Raw genomic sequence first — 27,912 nt, 5'->3', positions numbered from 1 at the left:
CTACTGTAATTCTGCTTTACAAATAGCAGTTTCACACTTCACAACATGTGAAGTGAATAAGGATTTTCTATACCAAATAAAAGTATTCCACTGAGAGTGCTCTTGGGGTTTAAATGATGGAGTAAAATCCAGTGTCTTAGTGCAGGACTATAAATTAAATGCACTGGAGGATGGGGTGGAGGAACGAGGAAGAAATCAGTATAAACTTGATGAGGACATACTTTTCACAGTCAAAGCCAAATACCTACCAGGATTAAGAACTGGACAAGTGCAGCCTCTGTTAGTCCAGGATTCCGGGTAGAGAGTTCGCTTTCCTCGCAGAATCTTAAACTTTGTTGATTTCAATACTTTCTTGATCTTCACGTTTACTTCTGCATGAGAGCCTTTGTCATGGGCTGATAAAATCTTTGCTTTCACCACTGGGAGGGCACAATTTCAAAAGCAGCAATAGATAAAATGGTCACACCCACCTCTCTTTCTACTGCAGTGTTGAGTAACACAGTTAAAGTGACTCTACATTGCAGAATCAGCCTGAGAGTTTACATATTTAGTCTGAGGCTGTGTGGATATGTCTACACTGCAGTCGCAGGGTGTGATTGCAGCTCAGACCTAAACTAGCTTTAATCTAGCTAGCTTGGATACCAGCTGTAGCAGTGAAGCTGCAGCAGCATGGGCTTCAGCTGGGGCTGAACAATATCCCTCAGTAGTTCTCGCAGGCTAGCCCTCACCAAAGCGAGTTGCCTTAATTTCGCTGCTCCAGGACTTGAGCTAGCTAGATTAAAGCTAGCTCAGGTATGTGCACATGAGCTGCAATCACACCCTGTGACTGTAGTATAGACATACCCTGCAAGTCTTATTGTCAGACTAGTGACACGCAGAAATCAATACTTTGCAGATGCTGGAGAGAATGCTGGGTTAGTTTTATTCGAACAGTAACTGTGCCAGACACCCGCCCATCCTAAAGACCAGGGGGTAAGGAGATGCTGAGTGGCCTGACTTTCGAAATGCTCCCATGGAGGTCAGTGGGAACTGCTGCTTTTTCAGCACTTTTGGTCAGCTTCAATATACTTTTAGAAGCCAAACTTCAGGCTCCTGCTTTTGTAAACCTTGGTCAAGGCACACAAAGTAGAATGATAGGTGCCTGAACAGCACCCCATCTCACCAATCCCACTCATCTCTAGCTACCAATGCTTCTGCACATGTCTGAGTAATGAAACTAAAACATGAGGGCCACGGCCGCTGGTGTTTGGGCTTGCCGATGCCCAGAGTCACCTCCACTTTCTTATCACAGTATATCTTTTCTCAGCTTACATTGGGGCGCCTGGAGGCTGGGATGGATGTGTGCCAGCCGTACAATGCAGAGCAGTGGTTCCATACCTGTGAACCAGTTTCTCTTTCTGCACTTTGTGTGGTGAACAAAACCTGCTGGATATATCTTTGCAGGCTCTGGAGGTGTGATTCCCACCTTGGGTAGACATACCCGTGCTACCTCTGATTGAGCTAGCACATTAAAATAGCAGTGTAGTCATGGTAGTGCAGGTGGGGGGTTCGGCTGGCTGCTTGACTACACACCTAGGGTCTCAGTCGGGATGGCACTTGGGCAGCTCGCCCATCCTGTGCCCACGCAGCCGTGGCTACACCTACACTGCTATTTTCAGTGAACTAAGATTGATCAAAGCTAGCTCATGTACATCTATCCGAGCTGAAAATTACACCTACAGCTGCAGTGTGGACATACCCGTACAGTCCTGCTGCCATGCTACACAGGCTACTGCAGAAATTACTTCTAAGAGAGCCGTGATGCCGGGGATGGTATTTAACAGCTTCTTATGATGCTGCTTTATTTAGAGTCCATATTAAAAATTTTAAGAAGGCTCCCATTCTACACTGCAACCCCTCACTTCACGCTTATGATGAACCCTACAATTCAGCTGTTGTCTCTGTAATTTAGCTGACACCCTGCAACACTGAGTAATGAAAGGGTGGGAGGCCTGAGTGCACTTCAGATAAGATTTATGAAGTTGTTTTTTTGCTTTTATTTCTTATCTTTGGCTAGATTAAACACTGTCACTATCGCAGTCAGGAAGCAAAGCAAAGCAGAGATGGATTTTTTTCTAATACCGCTAAGCCAGGGCCATATTTCAGTGACATGCGGCCCCTTGAACTTTTCTTTATGGGTCACTGCGCAGTCTGTAATGGCATGGATTATCTCTCAATGCATTTTAAACTCTAGCACGAGACAGAGCAGGTGCAGAAAAGTTTGAAAGCTCATGAAATGAAGGGAGTGTTATACAAAGAATTCCTTCTCCTGCATGGTATAAAGGAGACAGTTCACTGGCATTCAGCTGCACGGCTCACCATAGACAACGTTTTCTCCTTACTCCTTTAAGTCTCAATATGCAAATGCTCTAACATCACCCCATTCCAACTGGTGAGCTCTTGTTGACAGGGTGCCAGTGCTTAGGAGTGAACACTTAAGGGTTGGCAAAAGAGTCTTCTCAGTGAATGGTCTGTGCCCATGGAAATCACTCCCTCTTGTGAGTTATGAGAGCTCAGAACTGGTGGCCTCTAAGCAATGGTGCAGGGTGGACCTTTTGGATAAGGTCTTTCTTTTAGTATTGATCCTTCAGCAAGGGGATTTTCTAGTGGTTAGTGGGTGGATAATAGAGCAAGACACTTGATTATGCATAGTGTGTATATAGGGGTGTGTGTGTGTGTGTTTAAAATTATATATTTTGTGCATTGCCTATATACTGTGGCAACTTGCATCAAATAAAGCTCTTGTCCTGCGTTTCTTGTGCACCCAGTCCTCCCACTGAAAATCAAGACATGCAGGGTAGAGTTCCAAATTTGTAAATAAACAAGTAATTTTCTTTATAATTGCTCCTTGAAAATTATCTTGGGTATAATCAGAACACAGGCAAACTGGGTATCTGCCAAGTGATGTGTCCAGTGGGTGTTCATGGGAATCCACCTACTCTGAAACCTTGGTTTTTCCTGTAAGTTGCAATAAGAGAGGTAAACTTTATGACATCCTTTCTTTAGCTTTTTCTGTTTTAATCCATTTTATGGGCTAAGCACCAGCTAGGCTATACTTACACAGACTCCTCAAACTGCCCTTTATGTGTCAACAATAACCCAACCCAACAAGAATATGTAACTCACCATATGTGTATTTCATTCCACAGAAGATCTTGGGATTCCCTAAAACTTGTTCTTTGCATTCACATTTACCTGTGGAAACAAACCAAACAAAAGTGTCTCATGGATGGTACTCAAAAGATTGAAAAGTACAGCAAAGGGAGGGGATGGACTGGACCAAGGGGTGACTAATGGGATATAGAGCCTTTCACTCCAGTACTGCTCGTTTAGATCGGCCCGAGTGGGAAGAGACAAGGACTGGGGTGAAATCCTTGCCTCATTGAAGTTAGGGAGAGTTCTGTTATTAACTTTGCTGTGGCCTGGATTTCATCCCTTGTCCTTCTCTCACACTAGCCTTACATGGTGTAACTCCATTGACCTCCCTTGAATGACTTTGCTTCACAGTTGAGTAAGTGAGAAGAGAATCAGGCCAACAAAGTCATTACCCAATGACTGCCTCTTCAGTGGTTTTTGTGAGAGGATTTTGAGGGCTACATCACTTCCCAGCAGACATGAGGCACATCTTAAAAGAACAACTCACCACCACCATTTGCAACCTTGCACAGGGAGCAAGAACGCAAAGGCTGCAAGCATTGGTAACCAAGTGCGAGACCCAGGCAGGCCACACGGGCAAATGGTTACTTGTATTTTCATTAACACAACTCTGCCCATAACAAGGTTTGAAAACACCCACAGGACACCAGGCGAGACACAACTGAGCATCCGTTTCCCTAGCACATGCCCATCTCCCCAATTTTGAAAAGCACTCATTTGACCGACGCACAAGCTCGTCTTTCAGAACATCCAAGCTACCTTTAATTAGATGTCAAGGTTATTTATTTTAAACTTGGAATCTTCCAACTTTTACCTTTTAATAATATAAACTCTCCAACTTCCCACCATCCCTGGCTCTGTGCCACACAAGGATTCCCCTGCACCAAAAGAATGTTCAGTTGGGGAGATCCACCAGCTATCCACCCCATTCGTGCCATAGGAGTGAGGCAGAGTCCTGAGCCAAGGACTTCCCAATATAGCTCGCTCCTCTGCACTACAGTCTTATAGTGCTGCCATTTGTTTGCCAGGGTTTTCATTTTAAGCCCCTGAACCAGCAATGCACTTAAGCAGGAGCTTAATTTTGTGCCTATGTGTAGTTCCACGTTGACATCAACTACAGTTGATCACATGCTCAAAGTCAAGCATAGTGCTTAATTATTTTTCTTGGTCAAGGCCCAACCCGCTATCTTCAGGAGGTCAGCTGAAAATTGGGTTTCAGGAGGTCAGCTAGAAAATTGGGCTCCAGGTTCACAGTATCTTAGCCCAAGAGGAAGTAGTTTTTGCACAAAATCTGAAGGGAGATGGAAAAATACCACCTTTCTATTTTGAATTACAGTACAAAAATAAGAAGTGAGTCTTTTCTGATTCTATCTTTGCATTTGTACCAGTCAAAATTTGCTTAAAATGAAATGTTGCAGATGGTTATTCTGTATTTTGCCAATTAACTGCTATTGTGCTCTTGAAATAAAAAAAATTATTTAAAAGTCTCATGGACAGACACTGGGTTTTTTCTCCGCACTTAATGTGTCCTCCGAATTTTTATCATGCAATTCAGTGCACATGCAGAAAGTGGCACTTGCACTGACTTGATAAGATGGAATGACTTTAGGAAGAAGGTGTACTTTGTGCAAAACACAAAGGCCCTAGTTGTGGAAACCTTCTGCTCGTGAATGCTTACTCACACGAGTAGGCACATTGAAGACATTAAGACTAGTCATGTGAATAAGTGCTCACAGGCAGAGGAGATGCACAATCAGGCCATACTGCCTACTAATAATCATATGGTCCAGCAATGTTTCACAACACTTTTTAGGAGGACAAGTGGAAACTAACTTCTCCAGTTGAAATCATAGCTGGACTATGAGGTAGTCCGTAACCATGTCATCAACCATAACAACTTCCAAACTTCATATGATAGTCTGAGAAAATTATTGTGTTGTCACTCTTGTTTTAGAAACTCCCTAATTACTTATCTAATTCATCTGCGCAATATCACATTCTTTAAATAACTTTATAATCAATTTACCCAACAGAATATAATAGCTCTGGGCAAATATCACATACAAGAGTTATTAAAAACAAAGTAAAAGAAAAGAGCATTTAAAAGTATTCTGATGTAAATGTGCAAAAGCCCGAGAATTCAGAGCTCAGGATGAAAACTCAGGCAGATACTCAAGCTATCAATCCCTACACAAGCTATCAACCTCTACACACAGATTTTAAGATGGGACTGTCTGCCTAGACTTTAGATATCCTTGTGTATGTGGGTCGAAGTCAGTCTTTCAATGTTCCTTAGGCTTTTTTTTTTGGTAGTTGAACAGTACTGAATGTTGGACTTTACATTCCTTGCTACCACCATTGCTAAGGCATTAATCCAAAGCAACGCTCTGCTGCATTTTCACAAATCACTTTAAAAGACCCTTTTCTTGTTCATTAGGAACACTCTCTTAGTAATAGGAGGGGAGATAAGAAATATGTTTGAATCAGCTATCTCACCTGAATGCCGGAGAGCAGAGAATCCTTGTTCATCCTCCCATCCCCAAGCTGCCTCGCTCTCGTTAAACACAGAGCGGAAATCAGAAATTTCGTGATGCCAGACTACGTCCGCACTGTTGTAATAAAGGGAAACTGTGAGGCATTTCTCATGGAATCAATAGAAAATACCACAAATTCAAGAAAATTATTACATACAATCAATAGTCCATTTTTCAGAAATTTACCATGAAGTTTCTTCAGATTTATTGGTATTGTAAAACACACAAAAATAAATAGTTTTAGGTGGTGACAGCTTGATCATTGTAAACTCCCGGATTTGTGTTATGGATCCACATTTGGTATAAAATATATATTTAAGAATTTGTATGCAATATATAATCTCAGTGAATATACAAGGTCCACAGAAGAATCTGTTTGTACAGCTCAGAGACTCACAGACTTTAAGGTCAGAAGGAACTATCATGATCATCCAGTCTGACCTCCTGCACAATGCAAACCACTGAACCTCACACACTCACTCCTGTATTAGTCCCATATCATCTGGCTGAATTACTGAAGTCCTCTAATCATGATTTAAAGACTTCAAGTTACAGAAACTCCACTGTTTACACTACTTTAAAGCTGTAAATGACCTGTGCCCCATGCTGCACAGGAAGGTAAAAAAATCCAGAGTCTCTGCCAATCTGATCCAGGGCAAAATTTCTTCTCAACCCCAAATATGGGGATCAGTTAGACCCTGAGCATGTGGACAAGACCCACCAGGTAGACACCAGCCTAGAGGTGGCAATTGGTAACCTAGATCTCCTGAGATGGTTTGATTTAAAATATGTTCTTCTCTAGCATACAATAAGCTAGGGTTTGATGTTAGTCCATTTAAGGCAACGAGACATTTGTGATTAACTTTAATGGGAACAGGACTTCAATCTTCCTTCAAATGTATGGAACCCCCCTACCGCACGAACATTGTAAGAACCTGGAAGTACCAGCACCAGATGTCAGGAAGGGGAGTCATATGTCATGACTAAGGCTATGATTTAGTCACGGAGGCAGTGGAAGTAACAGAATCGGTGACTTCCAGCAACTTCTGTGACTTCAGTGGTGGAAAACTGCAGGGTTGCCCGCCGCCCACTGGCAGCAGGCCGCAGGGTACCCCGCAATTCCTGGCCACCACAGGCGGTGGGGAACCTGTGAGCTCCCGAGTGGCAGGGGTGGCTGGAGAACCCCTGAACTTTCCGGCAGCAGTGGCTGGGGAACCTCTGAGCTCCTGGCAGCGTGGGAACCCTTGAGCTCGTGGGTGCGGTGGTGGAACCCCTGCAGCTCCTGGCCACTGCGGACTGCGGAGGAATCCCTGAGCTCACAGCAGGCAGGGGAACCCCCGAGTTTGTGGCCCCTGGTGCTGTGGGTGGTGGGGGTACCCCGCAGTCCCCAGCTGCTGCTGGCGGCTCCTAGCCCCTGCACAGCTGCCCCCCCTTCAGGCGGTATGGGGATACACAGATCCCCATCTTGTCACAGATATTTTTAGTAAAAGTCCCATTGAAGAGACAGGTCACAGCTTCTTTTTTCTTTGAATTTTTCTTTTTTGCCTGTGACCTGTCCATGACTTTTACTAAAAATATCTGTGACAAAATCTTAGGCTTAGTCATGACCCATAATACTATAATAAAATGGGCCATTCTCCTGACATATTATTGTTAATAACTTAAACGTATTTCTAACCCAAGATCCTGATTCCATAACATATAAAATTGTGACTGGCTGAACTCTGAGGCCTTACAATATAATAAATATAAATATGGTAAGGCCAGTGCATCCCCTATGCATATGCACATCAGGGTGGACGGATTTCCTCCTGGTCTCCATGGAAACTACTTTGATGGTCATCCATGGACTCTGTGCTCCACATGGACACAGGAAGAGGGGACACAGGAGGGGCACCAGTGAGTCAAGGATTGGCTAAGTTTTATAGCACCACTCATGTTCAGCCCTGCTCTACTAACTCTCTCTGGCTCCCCTCTGGGACTGCTACAGAGCAGGGCAACCCAGACAATGGCAGCACGGCTCCAACTACTGCCCTGCTGTCACAAGGGGATAGTTGGGTCAGTAGAGAAACATAGCAGGGCAGCCATCCATGCAGATAGTTCCTGCTTCCATGTATCTAGATGGCTCCTTCCCTGTGGCTCCCCTAGAACTGAAGGCTTGGAAGATATCATCCCCTGCTAACCCTGCAGACAGCAAAGGCCCTCCCATCAAAAGTCATGAGATGTTTTGCAGGAAACTGTGCCAAGTAATCAGATGGAGCATTTAGTCTTCTCTGACTCTCTCCAATAGGTGTCTCCATAGGAGAAAGCCAATCTGGCTCAGTATTCATTTATAAACTGTATGTATTATCAGGTTTTCTGTAGTAACAATCCAAACAATAAGGTCTATCTAAAATAATCAACACTTATTGAACATATCTGGGATATGAAGGTCCATGATCTATTTGCATTTGTGAGTCTAGAAAAATAGCATGTCTGTCCACGCACCTGCTGATGCAGTCACCAGTGAGTGGGTCACAGCTTCTGGCACAGTCACACGGTCTGCAGCCATACTCTCCAAAGCCCCAGTATCCCACCATACACCGGTCACACTGAGGACCTGCCACTCCAGGTTTGCAGGGGCAGTCACCGTTGCTGGGGTCACAGAAGGTATTAGTGCTGAAAGGAAGCATGGCTGATCCAACTGGGTGGCAGGAACACACTGCAGTACAAAGCAGGTACATCATGTAAGTATATTGGTGATGGAAAGCTAGCAATGCTAGATATGAATGCAGAGCAAACAGATTAGTTCATCCAACGCATGGCTGAACTGGATGTGCTTATTATTTTACACTACTGGGGAGCGAGGAGTAGTAGGTTGACATCGTTAACAGAGGAAATATGTTTGCTACATTACTGGAAGTTTACCCAGAGTTGCTGGACTGGCGCAACACAGACATTTTCCAATCATTACATGAAATGTGACCTGACAATAAAGCAAAACTTTTGCTTGAAATAGTGTGAGACACATGCCAAACCTCTTGCAGTTCTAATAATAATCATGTTGTTTCTGGACTTTATTCTCCTTACTTGTATGAACCTGACCAGAGGAATTCCCTCTAGAAATGACAAGACTTTAACTTCTGTTGTATTATAATTAGTCAAGCTAGCTTGGTTTCGTGTCATGTTTTGCCAAAAGTGAAAAGTACTACGTCAGGTAGCTTATAACTCAAGGCCCCCAATTCAGCAAGAAACTTAAGTACATGCCTAACTTTAAAGTTTGCACTGAAGTACCTTGTTGAATCAGGACTTGGATCATTATTGTATATTCTACAAAAAAGAATCCTAACACAACTGCTTTCTTAAGTAACAATTTATGATTCTCTTGTTGCAAGAAGCTTTGAAAAAGTCATTTTAATTTAGATGAGTGATGGGTAAAATTTAGTTATTTTCTGGCATTTAAAAACAAAGTGGCTATTTTGAAATGCTGACTAAAAAATGAGGGCACTGATAACAAAGGGTCAGACAGTATACAAACGTCATCCAGCTCTTGTAGAGACCTTTAAACACAGATTTTTCTGCATTTGTGTAAGGTTTTGTTGCCAAAAAACTGAAAAGACTCATTGTTATTATTGAACAAGGAAGGGGTCCTCTTCACTCTTCTTCCATTTTTCTCTTCCCTGATAAACAGTCTCACATTGCAGCTTCTCTCCATTTGCGTGGAAAGAGCTAGATGTGGCTCTTTCTGCAGACCATCAGAGTGGGTCAATGTGGCAACCACAGGGATTATTAGAGAGCAAGGTGACGTTGTTTTTCTTCTTGGGGAAAGAGAGGGGGCAGTTGGGACAAGAGGAGAGAGAGAGGCAAATCCCACATTCCAGAATGAAAAAATTTGGAGGAAACTCTACATAGGAAGGGGTTGGAATTTTTTCCCCTTTAACACGTTTTTCCATCTGTAATCTAGGTCTCCTTTTGCTGTCTCTGGCATCCAACATACAGAGGGTTGGAAAAGTTTTAAATAGGGGATTTTTTTTCAGGGTTTTTTTTTGGGTGCAAATTCAAATACCAAAAAATTTAGGCTGAAAACCAAAATAATTTGATCTGGAAACACCTGGCTGGGGTGCCTCATGGGGACTGTCATTTGGATGCCTCATGCTCTCATTCTCCATTGTAGTCTGGGGCTCCCTGGTCAGATGCATTACAGTCCCATGGTGCATTACAGTCTTCTGAGAGAGGGGAGGCTATACATCATGGGAGTCCCTGGCTGTGGTGCATCATGGGAGAAGTAGTCCAGCCAGGGAGCCCAGCCCTTACAGGAGAATGGGGACATGAGTCAATCGAATGGCAAATCCATTAGGCACCACAGTATCATTTCCAAAGCTAAATATTTCAGTTTTCAGGCATTTTTTTTTGACAAAAAAAAAATCAACATTTTTCACAGAAAGTGAAAATTTTTATTTATCCAAAACCGCAAATTTCTATCAAAAACAGTTTGGGAAGAATATTTTCAACCAGTCACGGGGTTTTTCCTTTCCTGCTGTGGAGGCAGTACAAAGAAAGGCATTATATAGAGCACAGCCATGCTTTGCCTTAGAACACTTATTGTTATGCACGTATCTTTGATTCTGACATGATGATGTTGTTGTTCCAGAAATTCCAGGGTTTGACATATCTGAACTGCAGTTTTAACATACTAAGTCAGCCTTTAATATTGGCAGTCAATTTACAGTACTGACTGTGGTTCCAGAATCTTTGCAAAAAAACCCCCAAAACTCAACAACGCCAAAATAAATAAAATAACCCTCTCTCCGCCCCTTCTTCCCCAAACAAATATAATTTTAGAAAATAAGATTAAAAATCCTCTCCACAAACTGCATAACTAGCTGCAGGCAATAGACTCCAGTACCTTTAATAGCATAGTTTTCAGCAGTGCTCACTGAGGCTCGCATATCTTTCTCCTGAAGGCTGTCAGGTATTTTACACTAGACACATGCATCCGAACATGCTATTTTCTTACTTGATGCCATGGATATTTATGGAATTTCTCAACCCCCTTAGGGGGAAATAAAGTGTCCTATACTCTTCTGGTCTCATGCGCTCAATGGGCTAAATTTACCGGTGACATACATGAATTCAACTCTGCTGAAGTCAATGGAATTGTACTGCCTTAGGCCAGGGATGAATCTGGTCCAGTATGTTACATTTTAGCCAAAATTTTCTCCATTTTTTCCTAAGAGCTGCAGTTTGGAGACCCAGTTCCCATCGCTTGATGGACTCTGCAATACCATGGCTAGTAGCTAAAATTATCCCTATGAAAGCTGTTAGCAAAGATCCAGTCTGAGTATAAGAGGGAACTTGACTGAATCAGAGAGGCACATTTAGTTGATTTTATTTTTAACTTCCATATTACAACCCAGTAAGTGCCAAACTTTCAAAGACACCTCATCCTCACATTTGCTCACCTACATTTTGTGCATTTATATATTTTGAGATTTGGAAATAGCTCCTGGCAATTTGCCCCTAAAATAAGCATTCACAAGTATTCTTGACACTGCAGCTCAGAAGTATAGCTGGACTGCAGAATCATTTTTCCTTTAGCCACCTGAGGGAGGGTTCTCTTAAAAATCTCTTTTGGACAAGTCAGAATTGCCTTTAGACGTTGGGGAAACTGCCATGCAAATTATAAAAAAGGCCTTGCAAACTCTCAACCTCCCCTCTCCCACAAGACGAAATATTTTCATTTCCTAGAGACTAAGGGCCAGAAAGATTATTCAAGCAAATTCACACAATTCTTTGCTAATCTTAACTAGGATGAAGATCAGCGCTACTATAACTACAGAATAAAGGTAGTTACATACTTATGGGACCAAATTTAGAGCTGGTGTAACTGGATGCAACTCCCACAGAACCCTTAGGGTCAAATTCAGTGGAGAGAGCAAACTGTTGTGCAAAAGCTACACGTTGGATGTAATATGGTCAGAAATTGATGGAAGCAGGAAAATAGTGTAAAGTGCACTGATCTGGCATTCAGGGAGTTAGACCATCAGGCCTGTTATCTGCTAAGGCTGCTTTGTACCAGTGCAAAACAGCTACAAGACCTATCTGAAAGGCCCCCTGAGAATTCCCTATGCATAGGGGAACTCACTGGTGACGTAAGCCATCCCCTTGTTAGCGCCCCCAGTGTAAAGGGTATGGCTTGGTGATTCCCAGATGGAAAGGCCTGGCCTAGGAGGCTGTTCTCTGTTATGCTTGGCACCCATCCCAGGGTCCTACAATCCTTTGTAACCCTTTTCCTCCTGAGTTACACTAGGTGCACAAAAACCGATCTGGCCCAGGATCTGGCCCAGTAGTTGCACAAAATGAGTAAGTTACAGGGCCAAGAAGAAGAAGATGGGTTATCAAGAAAAGCAACAGAAAGTTGTGTGATAAAATGGAGGTGGGTAATTAGTTGCTTTCTTCTTTACCTTCCAAGATACATCTTCTTCTGCCTCCTTGGCTTGTCAGTAATATTTTTTTCACATCTGCTAGATCTGACCCTTGGTCCTGCTATGACCCCCTTCTGCCACTTTGGTAGTGGAAAGCAGCTATAACACTGGCTTAGCCCACTACCTGGGGATTCGCTACACCATCTCCTATGCTGGAGCCCAGCCTATGGGGAAAAGAGGGTGCGGCTTTACTGTCCCATCATTCTGATGATCCCTGACTGCTTGTTGGCATAGCAATGTCAGTTGGGGGGGGGTGATTTTTATATTGGCAAAAACCCTAATGTACATGCATTTATACTGGCAAAAAGGTGCTTTTGCTGGCACAGCTTATGTTTGGGAAACTGGTACAAGCTACGCTAGCTAAAGCCATCCTTTGCCAGAAAAGGGTGTGTTTACACTATGAGGGTTTCCCAGTACAGCTAGACTGGCCAGCTTTTCTAGTGTAGGCTGAATCCCAGAATGTTCTCTTGGACAGGAGCAGATGGTGCAATTTAGAGAAGCTTTGAGGCTGGTCTATGTAGCACTAACAGCCTAATCAGCTTCCAGCTGGTTTCAATATGGGGGGGGGGGGAGCACAAAGGTTGATGCTGAGTTAATGTGGATAGCTTGCATGTAGTTCTGAAAATACAGTAACTGTGTGTAATGTATATGTGATTAGAACCTAGGATAGGCACATACTGAGAAACATAAAGAAATAAAGTGCACCCCACAATGGTACAGAATAAATGCAGGTTTCAGAGTAGCAGCCGTGTTAGTCTGTATTCGCAAAAAGAAAAGGAGTACTTGTGGCACCTTAGAGACTAACAAATTTATTTGAGCATAAGCTTTCGTGAGCTACAGCTCACTTCATCAGATGCATTTGGTGGAAAATACATCTCCCCTCTGTATTTTCCACCAAATGCATCCGATGAAGTGAGCTGTAGCTCACGAAAGCTTATGCTCAAATAAATTTGTTAGTCTCTAAGGTGCCACAAGTCCTCCTTTTCTTTTTGAGAATAAATGCAATAGACATTCATAGTAAATAGGCCCAATGACCTGTGATGGGATGTTAGAATGGCCTGTGATGGGAAGTTAGATGGGATGGGATCTGAGTTACTACAGAGAATTCTTTCCTGGGTATCTGGCTGGTGAGTCTTGCCCATATGCTCAGGGTTCAACTGACTGCCATATTTGGGGTCAGGAAGGAATTTTCCTCCAGGGCAGATTGGAAGAGGCCCAGGGGGTTTTTTCACCTTCCTCTCTAGCATGGGGCACGGGTCACTTGCTGGAGGATTCTCTGCACCTTGAAGTCTTTAAAACATGATTTGAGGACTTCAATAGCTCAGACATAGGTGAGAGGTTTATTGCAGGAGTGGGTGGATGAGATTCTGTGGCCTGCGTTGTGCAGGGGGTCGGACTAGATGATCATGATGGTCCCTGCTGACCTTGGTATCTATGAGTCTATGAGACACTTCACATTACAGAGACAAACAAACAGCTAAATATCCAGACAAAACGAGGACATCATGAAAAGAGGAAGTAGGTATAGGGTCAGGACACAGCAGGAAATTAATTCTAAAGCACTGATGACTTGGAGCTTGGCAGTTACAGCTATTACCGTCTGTGGCCTGGTGATCTGCTCCTCTTAGAGCTGCTTCTGGACTCTGTTTTCTCCAACCAACTATCCTATCCCTAAACACAGGGTCTGTTGGAGAAGCCCCCTGAAGCAGCTGGGGAAAACAATAAAGCAGCAGAGGCCACTGGAGCAGTGAGAATCTGTGGACATGGGTAGATTGGATGCTGCTTCCTGGAGAATATATTTATAACCTTAGAGAGATGGTTCAGGGGAATTCCTATCACACGGGTAAAATGTGGCTTTCACATTGCGGGGAATTTACCATGCACAATGCAAAGGATCATAGAATCATGGAAATAAGAGAGGGAAAAAGGCTGTTAAGTCATCTAACCTGGCCCCCTCAACAAGATTGTCAGTCTGTGCTCCAGGGCTAGCTATGGCTAAATACACCAGGAGACAGAGCATTCTCTTCCTCATATTCAAACGTAGTGGCATTGAGATAGCAACACACAGTGTAATACATAAGAATACTTTGAGCTCAGCATCTACAAAGTGAAAATATTAATCAGCTGCCTGTCTTTGCTTGGGAGGTGCTGTATGGGAATAGGATTGTGTGGGGAAACATCTAGGCTGAAATCCTGCCCCTGTTGAAGTCAATGGGAGTTTTGCCATTGACTTCAATGAGGATCAGGAGTTCCTCCCTAGCACTGTGTTATGAATGAAGGTTTTGTTTTTTGGAGCTGCCAGTGATCTTTGGAAACACCAAATATTTACCCTAAAAGCCCTGTAGTGTAAAAGCAAAAAGAAACTCAGCAATTATGAAACTTGATTTCTTGTCCCTGGTTACACTGTAGCTGGGACTTCAAAATCCATGAGGGATATAAAATAAAACTGGAGGTAGGGGAAAGGAAAGGGAGTTACCTTCAGTCAGATTGCTATGTTAAATAGTAGAATGCCTTGTTTTATCTGGTACACACCTTCTCCTGAGCAAATATTATACATTACTAACCTAAAAGTATCTTTAAAGATTATGGCCTAACAACTCCTTTATTTACTTTGACCTTGGTGCAGTTTTAATTTTCATTGCTACTCTGTGGTTGAGCAATAATGTTGATTTGAGCTAAGTACAGCATTCTACCGTCTTCTCTATAAGAATAAAAGGTTATCAGACATGTCCCTTGTTACTACAAACCATGCACAACACAAGACTTTGAAACGTTTCATGCACAGACTTTAATCAGAATTATGTAGGTTCATCTAACCATGTTCATTCATTTGCTGTTCACTGGAGCTAACCAAAATACCACTAACCCTGTATGAGGAAGACTCTTGAAAACTTTTGGGGCACTGAAATATTCCATACAGGAAATACCAGTCTCACCTGAAACATTACATGAAGTAATCTGTAGCTCACGAAAGCTTATGCTCAAATAAATTTGTTAGTCTCTAAGGTGCCACAAGTACTCCTTTTCTTTTTGTGAATACAGACTAACATGGCTGCTACTCTGAAACTTGTCATTACACTCTCTGTGTCCCCCATTCCCCAATACTGCACTGTGAGCTCCCCACAGATGAAGATGGCTGCTTGTAAGGCTCTGATGGGTGTGAAGACAGGAATGGAGGGCATAGGAGGAGTTGCTGAGACAGGACTGGAAATTTTCCAAAGAAACATTTTTTGTCAGAAAACACTGATTCATCGAAACCAAAACTATTTGCAAGAAAGGGTCAGTTTTCACAAACTTCCTGCTTCAATTAAAAAAAAAATTTAAAGATTATCAAAAAGGCCCCATTTCTATTTTTTTTAAAAAGTTTTGTTTTTTATTTGAAATGATTTTGTTTTAAAATTGTAGTTTATTCTAAAAAAGTTTAAAAAGTCAAAACTGAAACAAAATGCTTCAAAATTATTGAAACACAATGTTCCAATTGATCCAATCCAAATGTATCTCTTTATTTATTTAGTTAGTTAGTTATCTGGATTATCAGTGAAAAGTTCTGAGATTTTGATTTTTCGTACCATTCTGGTAGAGAGAAAAAAATCTGAAATCTCAAACTCTAACAGGATGGGGAAAATAATTTCCTGCCCAGCTCTAGCTGCGTGGCCCGTTCTGGAATGGAAAGTAAACTGGCCAAGAGGTGGAGGTCAAAAAGGAAAGCACTTTGGGGAATCTGGAGTTGAGTGGGTGTCCAGAAGAGCATTTATAGGAGATTTCAAGTCTTTGCCTCCCCAAAATAAAGTCACCTTTGCCCTATTAATTTGAGTTTGCTGTAATATCCTATGTGAAGTGTAACATTCTAAAGTTATATAAATCTTCATGAAACCAGTTTAATGCTGTCAAAATTATTTTATTGAGTTGAACAAATACTCAATGTTCTGTAACTAAGGGCTTGTTTACACAGGAAAATTAATCCAAATTAACTAAGGCGATGGCTACACTAGAGAGCTTACAGTGGCACAGCTGCATCGATGCATCTGCGCCACTCTATGCTCTCCAGTGGAGCTACTGTAAGTCAATGAGAGAGAGCTCTCCTGTCAATTTAATTAATCAATCCTCAATGAGCAATGGTAGCTATGTTGGCAGGAGAAGCTCTCCCACCAACATAGTGCTATCTACACTGGCATTTAGGTTGGTGTAATTTATGCAGCAGAGGAGGGTGGCTTATTCACACCTCTGAGCGACATAAATTAGGGCTTGTCTACACTGGCAATTAACAGTGCTGCAATTCTCTCACTCAGGGTGTGAAAAAATACCCCCCCTGAGCGCAGCAAGTTGCAGGGCTGTAAAGTGCCAGTGTAGACAGTAACCAGCGCTGGGAGCTACACCCCTCACTGAGGTGGGTTTTTTAGAGTGCTGGGAGAGCTCTCTCACAGCTCTGTGCTGTGACCACACAAGGCACGTTAAAGTGCTGCTGTGGCAGCACTTTAGCATTGCCAGTGTAGACTAGCCCTTATACTGACATAAGTGGTAGTGTAGACATAGCCAATTTGAAGTGGATTAGTTAAATTGCATTAAACCCTTGAGTGAACGTCGTCATTCAGAAATAAAGTGACCTTAATTCAGTTTATCTTAATTCACTTCCAAAGTGAATAAACGAAACTGCATTCAGGACACACAGGGATTTAATGTGGTTTAACTAATCCACTTCAAATTCACACCTTTAGTTAATTTGGATTAATTTTCCTGAATCTCCATGTAGACAAGCCCTAATATGTTCTTAAATAATAACAGTAGCAAAGTATACACTATTAATGCAAAAGGTAAATTATTAAGACTTTGTCTTACTGTAACAATTGCTGTCTTATGGGTCATTTTAAACATACATTATCTTTGGGATTTAAATACCACAGAGTTCCTAAACATAGAGAGCTCTTTAAATGGATTTTTCTAGTGAAATTTTTTAAGAGACAATGTTAGGGGACAAAATCCTAGCCTTTATGTCAGGCATATAACATTTTGCACTTTTTAAAAATGAAATGCATGAAAAAAGTAGAATGTTATGAGTCAGTGATGAAGGAAACTGACGTGACTGTGCAGCAGGGTTTATGTCCACCACTGTGTCAGTAAAAATATCCATTAATCATATCATCTGCATAAGTCTGCCTCCTGCCAAGATTGCTAAGCTTTTTAGCCAGGATCTTAGCAGTCTCTTAGGATTTAGTGTCAGTGGTGATACTTACAGATAATTAATTCTGTGACATGATGGTTGATTGTTAGTTTGATTTTTTCTATACACATTGGAATTTTTCCATTTGAATCATGATCTCCATTTTGGAGTGGAACTTTCCAATAATTACACTGATACTTATTTTTGCAAGCAGGTTTTCTCTGTGCTAGACCCCAGTCAGTAATGGCCCTTCTCAAATTAGGTAAGGTTTGCATTGGAACTATTAGACCTGGGAGGACTAAATGATACTCTCTTTGAAAAACATTTCAGTTCAGTTCCTAGATTTGTCAAGCAAAGGGAACTACCAGTGTACTGATACAAACCACTCCTTCCATCTCCAAGGTGGAATGTGCTTCTTCTCCGGTGCTCCCAAGGCCAAATTCAACTCTCATTGAAGTCAATGTAAAAACCTAGATTGGCTTCAATGGCCTTGTCTTCACTAGGAAAAAAGATGTGGTAACAAACATGAGGTAAAATCCTAGTGAAGACATGGCAGTTGTACCTCTCACACATGATATCAGGCCAACATAAACCCTAGGTTCCCCCAAAGCGTTTAGTGTGATCTGCTGTCATCTGAAAAAAGAAAAGGAGTACTTGTGGCACCTTAGAGACTAACAAATTTATTTGAGCATAAGCTTTCGTGAGCTACAGCTCACTTCATCGTGTAGCTCACGAAAGCTTATGCTCAAATAAATTTGTTAGTTTCTAAGGTGCCACAAGTACTCCTTTTCTTTTTGCGAATACAGACTAACACGGCTGCTACCTGCTGAAACCTGTCATCTGAAAATTGCCTTTTCTCCTCTCATGGATTTTACCTCATTATAGTTGCCATGTGTCAGTTAATATGAGGTAAGGATGCACTTTTTTTCCTAGTGAAGATGGGAGTTGGAAAAGACCCCTAGAAAGTGAGGGGCTGAATCCAGGGTTCTAACCCGTATTTTCTGAATGGGAGTACAAAACAAAAACACCCTTGTATATGACCTGGCAATAATTATTGAAGAAAAATATCTGATATCACAGATGAGACTAGAGACTGCAAAGTAGGTAATGGAAGTAGGCAAAGGGATACTAGGAAAATATTTGAAGAAAAATTATTTAAGAAATGTGTTGTCTATATATTATAACATGAAAATATTATTTACCTGTGTAATGAAGGATTGAGATCACATACATTTTCATACAACTGTATTCTAAGAGGCATCAGGTTGGTAAACTATACAAGGTGTATTATCTGGGCTAGACACACATCTATCCAGTTAGTGAAATCAAACATCCAGAGGAGAATAGATTCCTCTGCCAGCTGGCTGGGGCAGCAGAAAGCCACAATGGAACAAGTATGTGCCCAATAAGATGAAAAGGTTAGTTGCCACACAACTCCAAGTGAGGCCAATGGGAGCCATATGCCATATTCAACCACAGAATGCAACTCTACAGTTTCAAAGGATACTGCCAATTTCTCTCTTCTGAGAAGGGATTCTTGCAGTACTTTCTGAAGAAGATGGATACAATTTTCCCTTAAACAATACTAACAGTACAGGAGCCAGATTCTGTCTGCCACATATGAAGTGACAGCACCAGATTATGCTCTCTTATGTCAGTGTAAATCTCGTGAAATCAGTGGAGTTTGTAGCTGTGTAGCTGAGAGCATTACTTGGCTCACTACATTTCTCTCTCATTGTAATCCATTGAATGTGGTTTGTGGATTTGAAGTTCTCTACAAGTCACAAATCCTCAGAATGTTCCTGGGTGATTTTTGCATTTGGATCTCCCTGTGGACTATATAACTCAGGAGTCCCACCAGAGTCAAACTTGCTGGAATAATGTTAACTCACACGGAAATTTCCCCCTTCAGATCCACCTGCTTCTGAGAGTCAGATGAATTAGGATTGTTGGTTTTTGCTAATTCCATCCACTTTTGGGCAAACCATCCATTTCAGGGCTTCTGCCAACACTAATGCAGAAGATGTGCCGATACGGAGATCTGTTTTCCAAAAACAGCAGGAGAATGCTCAGGAATCCTCATTTAAGTGAAGAGGCAGCCATCAGCCCATCCAGTGTATAAATAATACTAAATTACGGAGAGCCAGAGTCCTGATTTGTTAACAGCATTTGCTGACCCCTAGTCTGGCAAACTCTACTGGTTTTTGTAAATAGCATTAAACAAACCCAAAGATGAAGAAATAAATATGCGGTTAAGAACTTATAGCCCTCTGCTAAAGCAGCACAAATGAAAGATGGGAGAATCTTGTCTTCTAGTATTTAACCCTCAAGTTTCAGTTGGTATTTTATCAGTTAATTGACAGTGACTTACATTTGCAGGCATCTGGGGCAGAGAAAGGCCTTCTGAGATCTCGGTAGAAGCCTGGCTTGCAACGTTGGCAATGCTGCCCTTCAGTGTTGTGTTGACAATTATCACAGACTCCACCACTGCGATTCCCCGAGGCCAGCCATGCATCCATGTCAAAATGACACATGTCAGCATGCCCATTACATTTACATGCTGGGATCAAGCCAAAGAAAATAAAAAGACTCATTAAAAAAGGAAAGATTGTGGTGTGTATAAAAGGTTAATGCAAATGTTGAAAAATGAACATACAATACAGCAGTAGCAGAAACAACAAAGAAAATCAAATGTACATACAGGCCATCAGATGTCTTTAAAACAAGTACCCAGTTATACCAGCACTTGCATTTCCAGTGTAACTAATTGTTCAAGGAATCTTGCAAGTGAGACCCATGCCCTGTTGGGGGACCATAAGTGAGTTATGTTGGTTTGAGTTTAATGAATTAGGGATTCATATTTTAATAAAATTTAAGTCCTTCAACATCTTGTCAATATTGTTTATTTTCTTCATTTTCTTAGGTACACTTCTTTAAATTTACACAATTAACACCTATTCTAATTTAAACGGATTATGTTCAGGCTCGGTAGATATGATTTTGAGTAACATGCAGAATGCTCATGGAAGAAAATAATATGGATTCTGATGTATGCTGAAAGTCCTTGCAAATAAAAAATAAAGCACTCAAAACTAAATGTTTGAACAATGGGCCTCATTTATAAAAACTTCATAAATTCAAATATATAAAGAACTTTCACATTAATAGAAAACATGCAAACCAACCTAATTCCCTCCTTTGACAGGGTTACTGGCCTAGTGGATGGGAGGAAGCAGTAGATGTGATATATCTTGATTTTAGTAAGGCTTTTGACATAGTCCCACATGACATTCTCATAAGTAAACTAGGAAAATGAGGTCTAGATCGGGGTGGGCAAACTCCGGCCCCTCAGACCTTTTAATCTGCCCCCGCCGGGAGCGAGGTCGGGAGCTGGCCCTGCTCTGGCGCTCCTGCCAGGGAATGGGGTGAGGGGCTTGCCCCGCTCTGCTCGCCTGACGCTCCCATGTGTTCAGGTGGGACCTACGTGAGGACACACATGTTACTGCAGCTGCCCAACCCAAACGCGCTACCAGAGCCTGGAAGGTGCAAGCCCACGTGTCTGATACTTGTTGGCTTAGGTGACTCTGCTGTTTTAGTAGTGTTAATTTTCCATTGTTGAAGATAAACCAAAGAGTAATTGGCCAGGGAGTGCAGGCTGCATTGTTCACATTAATCAAAGAGGGAGTGGAAAGGAGGTAAGTTTGGTTTAATTATTGTAATACTTTATGACAGCATATTTATAATAGTAAGTAAGGTTTAATTTTTATTTCCACTAAAATGTATCTTTATTAAATAAAGTTTATTTGAATATCTCTGAATTGTTAATTTCCTGAGCATTCGTGGCCAACCATACAATTTCCATACCCAGAGGTGGCCCTCTGGTCAAAATGTTTTCCCACCCCTGGTCTAGATGAAATTACTATCATGTCAGCGCACAACTGTTTGAAAGACTGTACTCAAAGAGTAGTTATCAATGTTCTGATGTCAAACTGGGAGGGTATATCTAGTTGGATCCCACAGATGTCAGTCTTGGGTCCAGTACTATTCAATATTTTCATAATGTCTTGGATACAGGGGCAAAAGTAGTCCAGTATGGACTGGGAGTACCGGTAAGAAGTGGCTGCCAGTACTGGCCCATAAGCTGTCAATGTTAAAGAGCTACCACAGCAGCGCTTTAATATCGCTGCCACACAACCCCGGGCAGCGGCCCTGCTGGTAGGGACCCGGAGGGTAAAAGGGGCGGCTGCCCCAGGGCCCGGCAATTTAAAAGGGCCCAGGGCTCCTGGCTGCCGCTGCTACCGTGGCAGTGGCCGGAGCCCCGGGCCCTTTTAAATTGCCACCGGAACCCTGGGCGGCGTGGGCCAGGCAGCGCAGATGGGCTGGCTGGAGGAGGCTGACCATCCCAGCTCCGCCCATTCTGCCCGAGGCCCCACCCCTTCCAAGGGCCCGGAGCCAGGCCCCCATATTGGTAAGTCTTCTGTGCTACTTTCACCCCTGCTTGGATCATGGAGTAGAAAGTATACTTATAAAATTTGCACATGACACCAAGATATGTGTGTTGGGGGAGGTTTGAAAGCACTTTGGAAGACAGGACTAAAATTCAGAACGAGCTAGACAAACTGGAGAACTGGTCTGAAATCAACAAGATGAAATTTAATAAAGACAAGTGCAAAGTATTACATTTAGGAAGGAAAAATGAAATATACAACTACAAAATGAGGAATAGCTGGCTAGGTGGTAATACTGCTGAAAAGAATCTGAGGGTTAGAGTGAATCACAACTTGAATATGAGTCAGCAATGTGATTCAGTTACACAAAAGGCCAATACCATTCTGGCATGTATTAACAGGGGTGTTGCATGTAAACCACAGGAGTCTTGCTGTACTAGGCACTGGGGAGGCCTCAGCTGGAGTATTGTGTCCAATTCTGTGTGCCACACTTTAGGAAAGATGTGGACAAATTGGAGAGAGTCCAGGGAGAGGAACAACAATTGTAAAAGGTTTAGAAAGCCTGACCTATGAAAAAAGATTTTAAAAACTGGGTAACATTAGTCTTGAGAAAAAAAGTTGGATGGGGGTACATGATAACAATCTTCAAATCTATTAAGGGCTGTTGTAAAGAGAATGGTGATCAATCGTTCTGTGTGTGCACTGAAGGTAGGACAAAAAGTAATAGGTTTAATCTTCAGCAAGGGAGATTTAGCTTAGATGTAAGGAAAAACGTTCTAATTATACAGGTAGTTAAGCTCTGGAATTGGCTTCCAAAGGAGGTTGTGGAATCCCCATCATTGGAGGTTTTTAAGAACATGTTGGACAAACGCCTGTCAGGGATGGTCTTGGTATACTTGGTCCTGCCTCAGCACAGAGGCTAGACTTGATGACTTCTGGAGGTCCCTTTTAGCCCTACATTTCTACAGTTTTATCATTTTCATTCACGAATTTGTTACTTCTAGAGAATGACACTTTCATCAAATTCTTTAATTATTATTTTATTTTTTTCTTTCAATTTAGAACACTAAAAGAGGGCCCAAATGCAAGTATATACTATATAAAGCAATATCTTATTTTTAAGTCCAAAGAAAAAGAGAGTAGCATTGGCAAGGTGAATGGATACGTCCAAATTATCTGTGTCTCTGCACATATGCAGAGAGCAGAGCCTGAGGCCTTTCTGGAGAACACCCTGTGTATATAGCAACGACTAGAGTTGTGGATTTATTGAGTGGCACCACCTAAGATACTTCAGAGCTGATTCTTCTAGAGCTGCTGAGTGCCTACAGCTCTTGTTCACTTTATTTGGAATTACGAGTGCTTAGAAACTCTGAAACCCAGCCCTAAAAGTGACAAGTTAGGCACCCAGAACTTCATGCACACCAAATTAGTGTACACTTTAAAAAATGTTGGCTTTAATCTTTAACATTGGATATAAAATACCAACATTTAAAATCTTCTGGCAATACTTAAAATGGAAAAATAATGCCTCCCCTCCCCCCAACAAAAATACATCTTCATTAATTTATAGTGTATTATACAAACAGTTGTTAGTTGTGGCTGATTCTACTTTATACTGAAAAGCCAGAAACTGAAAGCTGTGCCAACGCTTTATCTGTAGTTCTGTCTCTCATTCAGTGTCCAGTACATTCTATTTAACTGCACTGTGCCTGCAATAGAATCCCAACATCTCAAGTAGTTGTGCTTTGATTCCACAAGAAAACCAAGCAAATACCTAACATGTTCTTGGTAGAATTTACATGCTTGCAGCTTTGCAAACAGAGCAGTTACCAATGTTTAAACACGTGGTGGGTGCTGACGTTGGTTCTCTACTCACTAAGTTACTTCACAAACTGCTGTCTGTCATCTGGCTATTGGGTACCTTTTTGAAATATCAGAGAAAGGGGTGTGATAAGGAATTTCATTTATGCTGACAGTCTTGAGGCACTTTCATGAATCGGTTACTTACATCGGCATTCTTTTGGGGCTCCAGTTTTGCCATTTGCAGCTTGCCAGGGCTGGTCATTGTAGAGTGGAGCACAGAGCTGACAGTGGTGGCCTGCTGTATTGTGCTTACACATGCATCTTCCATGGACCTAGTGAAGGAAAACAGAACCAGGATCATTCATAGCATAGACTGCAAGGTCTCTGGGAGCAGTGACTCTGTCTTTATATGTGTTTGTACAGCAGCTAGTCCAATGGAGTCCTGACCCCGACTCTGGGCACCATTGCAATAGTTAAATAATAATGGATAAAAAAGAAAAAGGGCCTGCATAGTGTCTGCCTCACTAGTCTGAACCTAGTCATTGGGTAAATAGTCTGCACTTATGCTTTCAACCATATATACCAATATATAACATCCCAAACTCTTCTTGTGATTTTCAAAGCACTATTCGTTGAGGGGCTCTGGCTATGGAATGAACTTCCAGAGGAGATTAGGTGAAGCCAGAGTCTGACTGGCTTTTGAAAACACTCCAGAACTTTCCTCTTTGAAAAAAATCTTTCCACCATACAGAGAGAGAGAGAGAGAGAGACAGAGAAGCAGAGTTTTTATCCTGCAAAGGGAGAAGAACCAGAGATGCTGTGAAATACACTCAGGATGCTCTTGCTATTGATTTAATGTGGAAGGTGCACAGATACCATGGTGACTGGTGATAGTATAAAACCCTAAAAAAGATAGATTATTACTATACAGAGTAGTTTTAGTAACATACTTTCTGAGCTCCCATAGTTTATCATGTGCCCTTATTTGAAAGCCATAAGTATGGGTACACACTTAGGGCCAGATCTGCAGGCTGCTTTGCACTGCTCCAGTGGTACATAACAGCTGGAAAGCCTACTGCAAGGGGAACCCTCAGATGATGTAAAGCCAGTGCTCTACCAACCTCTCTTCTAGCCACTAGCATAGGGAACAAGTTGGAGGTGTGACCAAGGGAAAGCGGGTGTGGCCAGAGTACCACTGTGGTGTGACTATTCTCAGGGTATGTCTACACTAGGAAATTAGGTTGATTTCATAGAAGTCGATTTTTAGAAATCAATTTTATACAGTTGATTGTGTATGTCCCCACTAAGCTCCTTAAGTCGGTGGAGTGTGTCTTCAATACTGTGGCTAGCCTCAACTTATGAAGTGATGCACTGTGGGTAGCTATCCCATAGTTCCCGCAGTCTCCGCTGCCCATTGGAATTCTGGGTTAAGCTCCCAATGCCTGATGGGGCAAAAACATTGTTGCGGGTGGTTTAGGGTACATGTCATCAGTCGCCTCTCCCTCCCTCTCTCCATGAAAGCAATGGCAGACAATCGTTTCGCACCTTTTTTCCTGGGTTGCCCATGCAGATGCCATACAACGGCAAGCATGGAGCCCGCTCAGTTCACCGCTGCTGTTGTGAGCATTGTAAATACCTAGCGCATTATCCTGGCGTATGTGCAGAACTGGGCTAAGAGACGCCAGCACGAGGACGATTGTGATGAGGACATGGACACATACATTCCAGAAAGCACGGGCTGTGGCAACTGGGACATCAAGGCGGCAGTGGGGCTGGTTGATCCAGTGGAATGCCGATTCTGGGCCCGGCAAACAAGCACAGGCTGGTGGGACCGCACAGTGTTGCAGGTATGAGATGATTCACAGTGGCTGCAAAACTTTCGTATGCGTAAGGCCACTTTCCTGAACTTTGTGTGATGCTTTCCCCTGCCCTGAAATTCCAGAATACCAAGATGAGAGCGGCCCTGGCAGTTGAGAAGTGAGTGGCAATAGCCCTGTGGAAGCTTGGAACGCCTGACTGCTATCGGTCAGTTGGAAATCAATTTGGAGTGGGCAAGTCTACTGTGGGGACTGCTGTGATCCAAGTAGCCAATGCAATCACTGACGTTCTGCTATCAAGGGTAGTGACTCTGGGAAATGTGCAGGTCATAGTGGATGGCTTTGCTGCAATGGGGTTCCCTAACTGTGGTGGGGTGATAGATGGAACACATATCCCTATCTTGGCACCGGACCACCTTGCCAACCAGTGTGTAAACCGCAAGGGGTACTTCTCAATGGTGCTGCAAGCACTGGTAGATCACAAGGGACCTTTCACTGACATCAGCGAGAGATGGCCGGGAAAGGTGCATGATGCGCGCATCTTTAAGAACTCCGGGATGTTCGAGCAGTTGCAAGAAGGGACTTACTTCCCAGACCAGAAAATTACTGTTGTGGATGTTGAAATGACAATAGTTATCCTTGGGAACCCAACCTACCCCTTGTTCCCATGGCTCATGAAGCCGTACACAGGCAGCCTAGACAGTACTAAGGAGCAGTTCAACTAAAGGCTGAGCAAGTGCAGAATGATGGTAGAATGTGCCTTTGGACGTTTAAAAGCTCGCTGGCGCAGTTTGCTGACTAGGTTAGACCTCAGGGCAACCAACGTTCCCACTGTTATAGCTGCTTGCTGTGTGCTCCATAATATCTGTGAGAGTAAGGAGGAGACATTTATGGCAGGGTGAGAGGTTGAGGCAAATTGCCTGGAGTCCAATTTTGAGCAGCCAGACACCAAGGCGATTAGAAGAGCACAGCTTGGCGCGCTGCGGATCAGTGGCTTTGAAAACCAGTTTCATGACTGGCCAGGCTACAGTGTGACAGTTGTGTGTGTTTCTCCTTGCTGTAAACCTGCCCCCTTCGTTGATTTTAATTCCCTGTAAGCCAGCCACCCTCCCCCCTTCGATCACAGCTGGCAAAGGAAATAAAGTAACTATTGTTTTGAAACCATGAATTCTTTATTAATTAAAAAAAAGTGAGATAACTGACAAGGTAGCCTGGGTGGGGTGGGGTGCGGGAGGAGGGAAGGACAAGGCCACATTGCTTATTGTAGCCACACTACAAATCAAAACTGTTTGAATGACAGCCTTCTATTGCTTGGGCCATCCTCTGGAGTGGAGTGGCTGGGTGCCTGGAGCGGAGTGGCTGGGTGCCTGGAGCATCCCCCACCGTGTTCTTGGGTGTCTGGGTGAGGAGGATATGGAACTTGGGGAGGAGGCCAGGCAGTTACACAACGGATGCAGCGGGGGTCTGTGCTCTTGTTGGCTTTCCTGTAGCTGCAACAGACGCTTCATCATGTCCGTTTGCTCCCCCATTAGCCTCAGCATCGCCTCCTTCCTCTGCTTTTCACGCTCAGTTAATGCTTTCCTGGCCTCTGCCACTGAATGCCTCCATGCATTAAGCTGTGCTCTATCAGTGCATGAGGACTGCATGAGCTCAGAAAACATGTCATCGCGAGTGCGTTTTTTTCACCTTCTAAGCTGCGATAACCTCAGGGACAGAGATGATGGGGGGAACATAGAAACATTTGCACCCGGGGGAAGATAAAAAGGGAGAGTAAAATTTAAGATGATACATTTCTGAGAACAAAAGGGAGACTCTTTCACAGTTAATCAAGCAATTCACACAGACAGCACATGTGCTTTAGGTACAAGGTTGCATTTTGCCTTTTATATTGAGCGCCTGCCAGTATGGTGACACATCACAAATGGCTGGGCAACAGAATTTGGTTTCCAGGCAGCCATGATAAGCCTTTTGGTATGTGGGTTGCGTTCTTCCGCCTTCATAACATGTGGGAATGGTTTCAAACTGCAGTGCCATCCTTTCCCATAGCAAGCAATGCCGGTTGGGTTTCACATTTAAAAGGAGGGGCTGCGGTTTTCGGTTGGATGTGAGGCACACACCTCCCCCCATCCCACCGGGTGGCTATTCTCTGGAATGATCCCTTCACTCCTCCCCCACACTGTGTGGCTATTCTCTGGGATGATCCCTTTTAGCCAAGCACAAACAACCCAGCATGAACGGGGTTCTTTTACTGTTCCCTTACAAAAATTCTCCTATTTCAACCAGGTGACCATGAATGATATCACTCTCCTGAGGCTAACAAAGAAAGATAAAGACCAAATGTTGAATGCAACCAAAACCCAGGACCATTCGCTGCCATGCTTTGTGCTGCAATGATTCCAGATTACTTGCTACTGGCTTGGCGTGGTAAAGTGTCCTATCGTGGAGGACGAAATAAGGCAGCCCTCCCCAGAAACCTTCTGCAAAGGTTTTCAG

General features: G+C 42.8%; 1 protein-coding gene across 2 annotated transcripts in view; it reads right to left on the bottom strand.

The window, feature by feature from the left end:
• Window positions 1-27,912, bottom strand: part of NTN4 (netrin 4) — a 107,538-nt gene that overhangs the window by 7,755 nt on the left and 71,871 nt on the right. For both annotated transcript variants that reach the window (XM_038386886.2, XM_038386887.2), the window contains exons 4-9: window positions 23,808-23,934; window positions 19,723-19,911; window positions 8,217-8,430; window positions 5,692-5,804; window positions 3,166-3,234; window positions 249-419 (exon numbers count right to left, since the gene is read on the bottom strand). In XM_038386886.2, the coding sequence (XP_038242814.1) occupies window positions 249-419; window positions 3,166-3,234; window positions 5,692-5,804; window positions 8,217-8,430; window positions 19,723-19,911; window positions 23,808-23,934 (883 nt within the window). The remainder of the gene's footprint in view (window positions 1-248; window positions 420-3,165; window positions 3,235-5,691; window positions 5,805-8,216; window positions 8,431-19,722; window positions 19,912-23,807; window positions 23,935-27,912) is intronic.

The sequence above is a fragment of the Dermochelys coriacea genome, chromosome 1 (genome assembly GCF_009764565.3).
Source record: "Dermochelys coriacea isolate rDerCor1 chromosome 1, rDerCor1.pri.v4, whole genome shotgun sequence".
NCBI lineage: Eukaryota > Metazoa > Chordata > Testudines > Dermochelyidae > Dermochelys > Dermochelys coriacea.
The sequence above is the reverse complement of the archived record's forward strand: the minus strand, read 5'-3'. Positions and strand labels throughout refer to the sequence as shown.